Source organism: Dipodomys merriami, unplaced genomic scaffold (assembly GCF_024711535.1).
Source record: "Dipodomys merriami isolate MVZ:Mamm:240054 unplaced genomic scaffold, mDipMer1.0.p SCAF_11, whole genome shotgun sequence".
NCBI classification, from domain to species: Eukaryota; Metazoa; Chordata; class Mammalia; order Rodentia; family Heteromyidae; genus Dipodomys; species Dipodomys merriami.
The window spans coordinates 9,082,338-9,093,754 of NW_027202382.1; the positions used below are offsets into that span (position 1 = coordinate 9,082,338).

Sequence of the window (11,417 nt, forward strand, 5' to 3'; positions counted from 1 at the left end):
GTTAGCCTGGGCTACATAGCAATTCTAAACAAACAATAAGCAAATGCAAATAATTTTAAAATGCTGTTTGGATAGGGTCACTTTTATTTACATAACAAAAAACCCCAACACCCAGAAATTATGATCAACAAATGAAATAAATTAAATGTCATATAGCCTTGAAATAAAAATTATATAGGCTGAAAATTATAAATATGAAAAATCATCTTAGAAAAGGAATACAGTGAGCCGGGCGCTGGTGGCTCACGCCTGTAATCCTAGCTACTCAGGAGGCTGAGATCTGAGGATTGCAGTTCAAAGCCAGCCCAGGCAGGAGAGACCACGAGACTCCTATCTCCAATAAAACCACCAGAAAACCGGAAGTGGCGCCGTAGCTCAAGTGGTAGAGCGCTCGCCTTGAGCTGAAGAGCTAAGGGACAACGCCCAGGCCCAGAGTTCAAGCCCCACGACCGACAAAAAAAAAAAAAAAAGAAAAGGAATACAGTGAAGTGAAACACAAGGAGAGTGAGTCAAAGTGGAACCACAAAAAAACAATGGATTAGGAATCACTTTTCCTGAGAAAGAGAAAACTCATTACATTTCTTTTTAAACTCAGAGTAGAGGTTTCTGAAGCAGCCACTTAATCTGGATTTCAGAAAGGCTACTGTACCCTTCTCTGAGTGGTAGCTTTCTTCTGGTCATCTTATTCCATTCTCACAACTATATACTGGGTATGGAAGTCATACAAGCTTTGGGACTCACAGATACCTGAGTAAAGAGGAATTTATGGACCTGATTTAGAGCCACCTTAGCAACATTCCCCTGATATTTAGAATACCTATACCTATTTAGAATACTATACTATCACCTAGATACACTTAACTTTGGCTTGATGCTGGATGGCAACTCTGGACTGTATGGCATTGCCTGCAGGAGAGGTTGCAATCTGATTAACAATAATATGCCCCAAAGGCACATGTTGATAGCTGGACATTTACAGGTACATTAGAGGATGTTAGTTAATCCTCTGGCTGTGGCCAGACACAGCTATGACACTAACATTTGTGAGCAGATGGAAAGGTAGTTCATACTTTAAGGACATATGCTTTTATGAGCCTGTGCGCTGTTAACCATATTGTCCTCTCATCAGCCTGAGTCCCTGAGTCCCATGAATCTTACCGTTTCATGTTAAAAATGAATAGAGAATAAAAAGTACTCTTACATTATGGCATGGAGATCTGGGACTTGTTTTACTATAACATGACCTAAATGAAAAGGACTCTTATTGCACTGACATCATTTTTCACTTATCATTTAGGCAATAACCAGACAATATATTTTGTTCTTGGGAAAATGGGGACTCCATATGCTTCTGCTACAATTGCAAAACAGATATAATCCTTAATAAGATCTGGTAACATCTAACAAAACCAATTTATGCATTTATCTACTGATCTATATTACAGATGTGATACTAGAAGAAAAGATACCTCAAGTGAACATGGCATCTGCACACAGCTACTTGTAATGACACTACAGGTGCTAACGAAAGACAAAACCCGAATGTCCACCATTCATGTCTGACTAAGCCAAAGTAGTTACACAGCTATACAATAATGTATTATGCAGCTATAAAATCGAAAAAGATTTCTGTATACGGCATTACAGTAATTTCTAAGACTACTATCAGGCAAAAATAAGGGCAAAATATCATGTATAGCTTATTTTTTGTGTAAGAGGTACATAAATCTACCTAATTAGCTTTTTTAAAAGAAGGAAGGACAAAGTTCATGAAAAGTAGTTATCTGGAAGGAAAAGTACAAAAAGGAAATACAGAATCTAAGATTTCTTTGAGTATATTCCTGTTGTGTAGTTTTCCCTTTCAAATTGTATGTATGTCTTTCATAACTAATTAACAAAATATTGTTTTAAGAAATAACCATACCAGATCCCCAGCTGCATTCCTTCTAAATCTTAATTTGAGGCATAAAGACAGCCAAAAGGAAAAGAAATATTCTTAGTTTTCCAGCACAAGCACCTTTTACACGTAATATAATGGAAAACAAAAACAAAGTATATTAAAACTATACAGCTTTTTAGGGGGAGGCGGGGAGGATTGAGTGGGGGGGAGGATTGAGTGAGGGGGGCGGGGGGAAGGATGGGAAGGGATGGGAAGGGGAAACAAAGGAGGAGGCTACAATGCTTGATAAGAAATGCACTCATGGGGCTGGGAAGGTGGCTCAGTGGTAGAGCACTTGCTTTGCATGCTTGAGGCCCTGGGTTCGATTCCTCAGAACCACATAAGAAAAAAAAAGCCGGAAGTGGCACTGTGGCTCAAGTGGTAAAGTGCTAGCCTTAAGCTGAAGAGCTGAGGGACAGCACCCAGGCCCAGAGTTCAGGGCCCATGACTGGACCCAAAAAAAAAAAAAAAAAAAAAAGAAATGTACTCATTATCTTGTCCATGTAATTGTAACCCCTCTGTACAGTATTTTCACAATGAAAAAAATAAAATAAAAAATAAAAGCACATAGGACATCTCAAAAAAAAAAACTATACAGCTTTTTCTTACATAATTGAGCATGTTCTTTTATACATATCATCTGAAGATGTAGCTCAGAGGTAGAGCATTTGCCTATCATACATAATGCCCAGGTTCATCTCCAATACTGTAACAACAAATATGGTACTTTTTACATGAAAATGCATTAATGTTTAAATTTACATTACATTTGTAATGGAAATTACATAACTAAGAAGATCCAAAAGGTCCCCCTATAGGTAACATAAACATAGCCTTAGGTAGAACAATAAACTGACAATCTGAGAAAAAAATATATACATCTATACTCTTTACAAGTGATAAAACTTCCAAATACTAGAGTGTTATACTTACCAGTATTTTTGTGACCTTTTAAAATATAAAGTGGCATAGGACTATCCAGTGAGAAAATACAAATATTGTGGTCATTTCCTCCAGTGGCAATTAGTCCGTGAGGGTGCATGTCACTTGAGGGTATGATGCACACACAAGACACAAAATTAGAGTGGCCACTCATGCAGTGCATTTCTGAAAAGCCCCTGTTAGGACTGGAAAGACAAAGTAATTAGTTGCTATACATTTGTTCCCTGACTTATCCTAGTACACAAGCTATTGATGTCCTCATTTAGTATCCATGGTGACCTTTGGAGTACATACTATTTTAAAGATTGAGCCGGGCACTGATGGCTCATGCCTGTAATCCTAGCTACTCAGGAGGCTGAGATCTAAGGACAGAAGTTCAAAACTAGTTCCAGCAAAAAAATCCAAGAGACTCTTATGGCTAATGAATCAGCTAAAAGCTACACATAGAGTTGTAGCACAAGTGGCAGACCATCAGATTTAAGCAAAAAAGCTAAGCAAGAGCTCAGGTTCCAGAATTCAAGCCCCACCACATGCAGGAAACAGAACTTGGGTGCCGGTAGCTCACACCTATAATCCAATCTACTCAGTGAAGGACTCCTGCCTTATTTCCTCAAGTCAAGCAAAACACCAGGAGCAGTCTCCAGTGCTTGCTGCAGACAGGTCATTCTGACCCTGGCTTAGCTGAAAGCCCCCTCACCGTAGGTGGAGCATTCCATTCTAGGCAGGGCCAAGGACACCACTTTGGCCTCTCCCCCCTCCCAAGAGACCATAGCCTGTTTTTTTATTTTCTGCTTCCTTGTTAAGACCTATATAAGCAGGACCCCAAATCTACTCTCTCACACAACCTCCATACCCATGGGAAGGTTTGTGCACCCTACTCCCACCCCCAGCAATGAACAGTCCTAGCCTGCTGAAGGTAGAGTCCAGCCCATTTCCTTCCTTTCTCCTCCATTTTCCGAACACTCAGGAGGGTAAGATCTGAGAATTTTGATTGAAAACCCCAGTCAGAAAAGGCCTTGAAACTCTTATCTCCTGTGGCTCAAAGTGGTAGAGTTCTAGCCTTGAGCACAAAAGCTCAGGGACAGCGCCCAAACCCTGAGTTCAAGCTCCACTACCAAAAACCCCCCTTCCAAAAAAAATTAAGACTTCTCATGGGTGCTGGTGGCTCCTGCCTATAATCACACCTATTCAGGAGGCTGAGATCTGAAGATCAGGGCTCTAAGCTAGTCCAGACAGCAAAGTCCTGACACTCTTATCTCTAATTATTAATCACTAATAAAGATGGAAGTGGAACTGCGGCTCATGTTTAATGTGCTGGTCTTGAGCTGATAAAAATTTAGAGACAGAACCCAGGCTCTGAGTTCATGCCCCAAGACAGAAAAAGAAAAAGAAAAAGAAAACAAAACTTTTCAACTGTAATACCACAGAGAGTAAAGGATAGGGCTAAGGTTCCAAAGTTCTGAAGGAAAGTAACTCCTGAATGAGAATGGTACAACCATTCAAATTGCCATTCCAGAAAACAGGAACTAGGTAAAAAGAGAGAGGTGGGAGAAAATGATGAAAGGAATGACACTGACCAAAATTCACTGTACCCATAAGCTGAATACTCACAAGGGTAACAACAACAACAAAAAAAACACCAAACATGCCATTTTAGCAGCAAGCAGAACTAGATCACTTTCAAGCTTTGACGTTCTACTGTTTTTCATATACATTTCAGGAAGCTCCTGGAGGATATGTTCCAATTAGGGATCAAGAAAGACAAAGTGAAAAGGTAATAAAAGGTCAACTGGGGACTAGGAAGGTGGCTCAGTGGTAGAGCACTTGCCTTGCATGCATGAGGCCCTGGGTTCTATTCCTCAGCACCAAATAAGCAGAAAAAGAGCGCCCTGGCCCAGAGTTCAGGGCCCATGACCAGACCCAAAAAACAAAACAAAACAAAACAAAAGGTCAACTGGAGAGCTCTACAAAGGGAATTCCAGGACAACGATAAAGGGAAATCCCAGGATTAGTTGTGCATCCCGGGGCACATAAACCAGGTCAGAAAGTTTTCAATGTTAGAAGAGGAAGTTATAAAATACCCAATGTGTTTAAAGTCTACTAAGAATCAATTTCAACAAAGAATTTGAATAAACACATTTTAAAAGTGAAAAAAATCAAAATCAAAACCTAAACAATTCTTAGCTACAGCTACTTATTTTTATGAAATTGATGAGAAAAGTAACCATAATTCATTCCATAGCTCAGCAGGAGACAGAATTTATAGCACAAAATACTGATTTAGGAGCCAGGGGCTAGTGGCTGACATTAGTTTCTTGGGAGGCTGAGATCTAAGAATCACTATTTGAAGCCAGAATGGGCAGGAAAGCCCATGAGACTTTTCTCCAGTAGTTAATCTCCAATTAATTACAAAAACAAAACAAACAAACTAAAAAAAACCCCCAGATGTAGAGCTTTGGCTCAAATGGTAGAATGCTAGATTTGAGCAAAAAAGTTCTGCGGATAGCTAGTTAGATATAGATAGATAGGGAGACAGACACAGACATGTAGGTATAGATAGATAATATTGTTACGTCTTCTTGTGAGAACATTCCCCTTACCCCCATCAGTGAAAGAAAGCAAATAGCCTTAATCAGAAATCACTTGCCTCAAACCAGTTATCACCTGTAACTTGTCAATCACCTGACTATGAGTGAGCAAAGGACACAAGGCTCTGAGATCATTTCCTGAAACACCCTGGTCATCAGTGGCAGGTTCCCCAGGCTCTAAGATCACTTCCGCAACAGCTGTGGTCACCTTTCCCTATATAATCTCTCTCATCGATAAATTCTCTCTTCTCCCACTGCATAGCTCCATCTCACGTGGGCCAGCAGTTTGCGCTCCCCCCAATAAGTCCTTTTTGGCCTGAAGCATGTGACAGTCTCCTTTCATCGAACATTACACATAGATAGACAGACATACAGATATTGATAAAGTCTAAAGGTAAATAAGAAAGGATGCCACGCACACACACACTCATGTATACATACATAGGATGGGAATTGGAAGAAGGCAGATAACTTAATTCTCATATTACTTAGTAGAAACAAACAGATTATGCCTGAAATTTTTTAATCAAATATTTACATTTAGACAGAAAGTAAGATGTAATAATGAACAGATGAAAAATCTTGCCTCTGAAATAGGAGGAGGGAAACGGTTTCAGGGAAAAGGGCTTCAATCTCCTAACAAACCCTGTAGAGCTATTTGACTTAGCAATTTACAGGACATGTTGAGCACTTACAGGAAGGAAAGGTCACTTTTGTCTTAGTACAGTCAGGGAATACTAAACATGGTCTTAAATATGAAGTTGAGACTTCAAAAATGAGTAGTTTTTGGGTTGCTTTTTTTTTCTTTTTTGCCAGTCCTGGGGCTAGAACTCGGAGCTTGGGCAATATCTCCCTGAGCTTCTTTTGCTCAAGATTAGCACTTTATCCCTTGAGCCATAGCACCACTTCCAACTTTTTCTATTTATGCAGTACTGAGGAATCAAATCCAAGGCTTCATGCATGTTAGGCAAGCACTCTGCCACTATGCCACATTCCAAGCCCAAATGAGTAGTTTTCAAAAGGCAAAACAATATAAAGGCCACACGTTTATAAGCCTTAAAATCCAATTTAATTTGAAACCAACTTGTAGTGTGAAACAATGGCATACTGGCTAGCTCCGTTACATGTATAACCCCCAAAATAATGTCTCTATGCTGATGGGCTTTCAGAAGGTTCAAAGACTTTCTGGATTTCAGTGGGCCTTGGCTAAAGGCATCTGATTTAAAGCCAAGTGCTGGTGGCTCATGCCTATAATCCTTGCCTGTAATCCTAGCTACTCAGGATGCTGAGAGCTGAGGATCTTAACTCAAAGTCAGGAAAATCCATGAGACTCTATCTCCAATTAACCACCAGAAAAGTAGAAATGGAGCTGTGGCTCAAAGTGCTAGAGCACTAGCCTTGAGCAAAAAAGCTAAAGGACAGCACCCAGGCCTAGAGTTCAAGCCACATGACCAACTTCCCCAATCCCCCCCCCCTCGCCAAAAAAAGGATCTAAGGCTAGTCTGTGAAACTTGGGGGGGGGGGGGCGGTCATAGGCCTGAACTCTGGACCTGGGCGCTGTCCCTCAGCTCTTCAACTCAAGGCTAGCGCTCTACCACTAGAGCCACAGCACCACTTCCGGCTTTTTTTCTTTTTGCTTATGTGGTGCTGAGGAATCGAACCCAGGGCCTCATGCATGCAAGGCAAGCGCTCTACCACTGAGCCACCTTCCCAGCACCTAGTCTGTGAAACTCTTATCTCCAACTAATCAGCAAAAAAAGATGGAAGTGGAGTTGTGTCTAAAGCCACAAGAGTGCCAGCCCTAAGTGAAAAAGCCTAAAAGAACAAACAGATCCTGAGTTCAAGCCTCATTATCAGCACAAAAGTTATCTGATTTAGTTCCCTCTAGAATGAAGGTATCTTGTCTCTCCCATCATTTGTAGTTTACCCAATGCTTATTATCCTGATGCAGAACCAAATCAACAATTTACATAAGAAAATCAGTTGCACTTACTACCTGGCTCCAAACATTTTATAGCCTTTCATTAACCTCATTTACGCACCATGAGATAAAAAACTGTCAGAGCTAGCATTGGTGGCTCATGCCTGTAATCGAACTACTTAGGAGGCTGAACTCAGAGGACTGAGGTTCAAAGCCAGCATGGGTTGGCCTCTCATCTCCAATTAACCACCAAAAAGCCAGAAAAGCCAAAAGTAGTGCTATGGCTCCAGTGGTAGGGCACTAGCCTTGAGCACAAAAGCTCAAGTATAGTGTCCCCAAGCCCTGCCTTCAAGCCTCAGGATCAACACACACACACACACACACACACACGCACGCACGCACGCACGCACGCACGCACGCACGCACGCCAGTATGTCAGTCTGTTAGGATACACTGTAGAGTTTCTAACTTGCACACCTGGAAATGCTCAGGTTAATAATCATATCTCATTTATTTTCTATTACCTAATCCTATGCCTAGCAAATGTAACCTCTTGACCACTATTAGTAAACAGGAACATCAACAAATTTTGAAAGACAGATGGACAGACAGAGACCACAGACACACAGACACACACCCACCACAGTTATTTGAGTGAAAACCAGTTTACAAACAAGATTTAGACGCAAGCACTTCTGTGATTTAAAACTTGTCAACCTAGCAGTCCTACAAAACACATAAAAAAAAGCTTAATGACTAGATTCAAGAGTCAAGTATTAAAAAAATCCATTTGCAATGTTTTTATCTTTCTGTACCTGATTTTACTTTTTATTTTCTCTGCTCTCTTTGCCTGCATGCTATACCACTTAGCTACATATACTAACTCTCTCCTTTCAAATTTCTAGTTTAATTTTGAGGGAGAGGACTTCATTTTAAAGGTACAACCTTTGTGTTCCCAAATACACAGAAAGTTTTCTATTAGTGTTAGTAAGTCATTTGGGATATCACAGAATCTTAAGAGTTGGAAGCAGCCTATAGAGATCATCTCACTAATTAAATACAAGAGTTTGCTCTATAATATTTCTTTTTTTTTAAAGATTTAAAAAGTTATTTTTATTTTTTTTTATTTTACTTGTGAACATATTGTACAGAGGGGTTACAATTACATGGGCAGGATAATGCATACATTTCTTACCAAGCATTGCAGCCTCCTCCTTTGTTTACCCTTTACATCCCTTCCCAGCCTCCCCCCTCACCCCCTGCTCTATAATATTTCTAGTCTACTTTTCCACCATACATTGGCAGCACTACTGCAAAAGCCTCCAAACAGATCTACCTGCACAGTTACTCTTTCCTAATCTATTTTCCACCAGTGACTAGCAGAAACTTCTCAACAAATCAGAACCTACTGCCACACTGAAACCTTCCTTTCTTAATCCAGGGCTTTAGGGTTTGCTCCTCTGGCTGCTAGAATATGGTTCCAACTGAACCTTCTCCAACTGCACTCTCCCAAGACCACCTACATGCTTCAGATGTAAGCTTCCCCCCCCCCCCCAGTTGTGGGGCCTGGGCACTGGCCCTCAGCTCTTCAGCTCAAGATTAGCACTCTACTACTTGAGCCACAGTGGCAGTTCCAGCTTCTTCTGCTTATGTAGTGCTGAGGAATCGAAACCAGGGCCTCATGCATGCAAGGCAAGCACCCTTCTCAGTCTAGATGTCAGCTTTAATAATTAAAATAAGCTGGGTATTGATGGCTCATGCCTGTAGGCCTAGCTATTGAGGTGGTCAAGATCTGCTTATCACAGTTCAAGCCAGCTGGGGCAGACAATCCTAGAGACTCCAATTAACCAGCACAAAGCTAGAAGTGGAGGTGTGGGTCAAGTGGTAGAATACTAGCCTTGAGCAAAAAAGCCAAGCAAGAGCTCCAGGCTCTGAGTTCAAGCCCCAGAACAAAAATAAATAAATATGTTTTTAGTTGTTATTATAAAGGTAGTGTACAGAGGGGTTACAGTTACTTAAGTCAGGTTATGAGTGTATTTTTTTTGGACAATGTCATCTCTTCCCTCACTTTCTCCCAGTTTTTTCCACCCATCCCTACCCACAAGTTGTATAGTTCATTTTCAACATAGTGTCTAGTGAGTAGCACTGCTGCATTTGGTCACCTTTTCTCCCTCCATTTCTGTGTCCTCCCTTACCCTCACAAAGACAAATAACCAAACAAGACAAAAAGAAAACAACAACAACAAAGAAAAAAACCTCGTTTCTATTTCCTGGAATTAAAAATAAATTACACACACACACACACACACACACACACACACACACACACACACACACACACACACACACACACACACACACACACACACACACACACACACACACACACACACACACACACACACACACACCCTTCTCATGCTTCTTAATATCTCTTTGCCTAATTCTTTCACCCATGTCTTCGTAGTATGCTTATATTGCTTTCGTTATTTATTTTGCATGTTATTCGATCCACTTTCTCTAGCAACTTATAAAAATTTCCATAGACGGGCAACTTGTCTGTCATCTTATTCTCCCCAGTATGCAGAATAGGATACACTCAATGATTATCAACTGGATGTAAGGACAGCCACACAAAGCCTGAAACATCCAGTAATAATGGGAAACAACAACAAAGTTACCTTGATTTTTTTTCCTTTTTGTGAACGGAAATCTCTTTTCTAGTCCCCCCCCCCCCCCAAATCACCCAAATCAGTTCTGGACCGTTGAACCTGATCTTGCCTGGATGTTAACCTGGGGGGGGGGGGGAGTTGAGAGTCAGCCTCTCTGGTGACACTTCAGGCACTGCTAAATCTTTTCCCTCAAGGAAACGGTGCACATCCACACAACAACACACATTTGATGCGTTTCATCCCCTCCTCCCAGGACCATCAACGGAGATCTCAGACTGACCCACCAACCTGGGCGACGGGGAAAGGGATTCACACCCTCAGTGTTTACATGCAGTTTCTGAGAACTAGAAAAATCAAAACCGAGGGAGGACTACAAAGCAACGTGGGGGGGGTGGTGGAGGGGGGGGGTCCCCGGGGTGCCTCGCGTAACCGAACGTTAGCAAGTTACAGGTGCGTTAGTAAGTTCTCAACTCTTACCCTCGGAGATCCGAGGTTGCCTTTAGTCAAGGTCACCCGCTCCCCAGTGGTCTAAGGCAGGTAGATTTCGGGTCCCGTCCCCGCCCCCCCCCCATACTCGTTCCCCTTACACCTGGCGGCTTCCTGCACGGCGAGGAGTGTCAGGAGCCGGAGGAAGGGAAGGGAGGCGGGGAGGGGTGTAACCGTGGCGAGTGAGGGGCGCGCGTCCCACGTGCCGGCTTCCAGCCCCGCCGGCGCTCACCTGTCAGGGGCCCAGAGGCGGGTGGTGCGGTCCCGGGACACCGACACAAAGGCTCCGGGCGGATAGAGGCAGCGCACCAGGCCCCGGACGTCCAGCTCGTGACCCGAGAGCGAGCAGCTCAGCCGGTACCTGGCCGCGCCGCTCGCCATGGCCCGCGTGGGTCGGACGCGCGCCCGCCCGCACCCTCCGGACCCCGCGCGAGATCACAGCCCCAGGCCGGCGCGGCCCGGCGGGCGCCAGGCTGCTGCTGCGGCGGCGGCGGCGGCGGCGGCGGCGGCGGCTGGGGGGGGGGGCGGCAGGGGTGGGGGACACGGGCCTGCGGCGGCTACGGAGCGAAGGCAGACCGGAAGCCTCCGAGAGCCGGTGCGGAAGGACGGTGAGGAAGGGGCGCGCCGTGCTCGCCGAGTGACACAGCAACCCTGCCCCGCACGCCGGAATTCATCATCGGCCGCGGCCCGCCATGACGCACAGGGCGTGCGTCCCGAGACCGCCGCCACGGACGCTCGAGATCGCCGGCGGGAAGAGTGAGGATGACGCCCGAGCCCACTCCCTCCCCTCCGCCGCCCCCGGGTCCTTGGGTGACTCGATCGATCCTTCCTGATTCCCCGGGTGGACGGCCGCAAACCGGGGCGTGATC

The 11,417-nt window shown here is 43.7% G+C and overlaps 1 protein-coding gene across 2 annotated transcripts in view; it reads right to left on the reverse strand.

The window, feature by feature from the left end:
• The window catches only part of Plaa (phospholipase A2 activating protein), a 37,941-nt gene extending 26,886 nt beyond the window's left edge, over positions 1–11,055 (reverse strand). The window contains exons 1-2 of one of the 2 annotated variants that reach the window (XM_070008223.1): positions 10,781–11,055; positions 2,873–3,066 (exon numbers count right to left, since the gene is read on the reverse strand). In XM_070008223.1, coding sequence (XP_069864324.1) covers positions 2,873–3,066; positions 10,781–10,929 — 343 coding nt within the window. In that variant the 5' untranslated portion in view covers positions 10,930–11,055. Of the gene's footprint in view, positions 1–2,872; positions 3,067–10,539; positions 10,631–10,780 lie in introns of those variants that run through there. The other variant, XM_070008230.1, reaches the window with a different exon arrangement.
• Between the last annotated feature and the right edge of the window lie 362 nt (positions 11,056–11,417).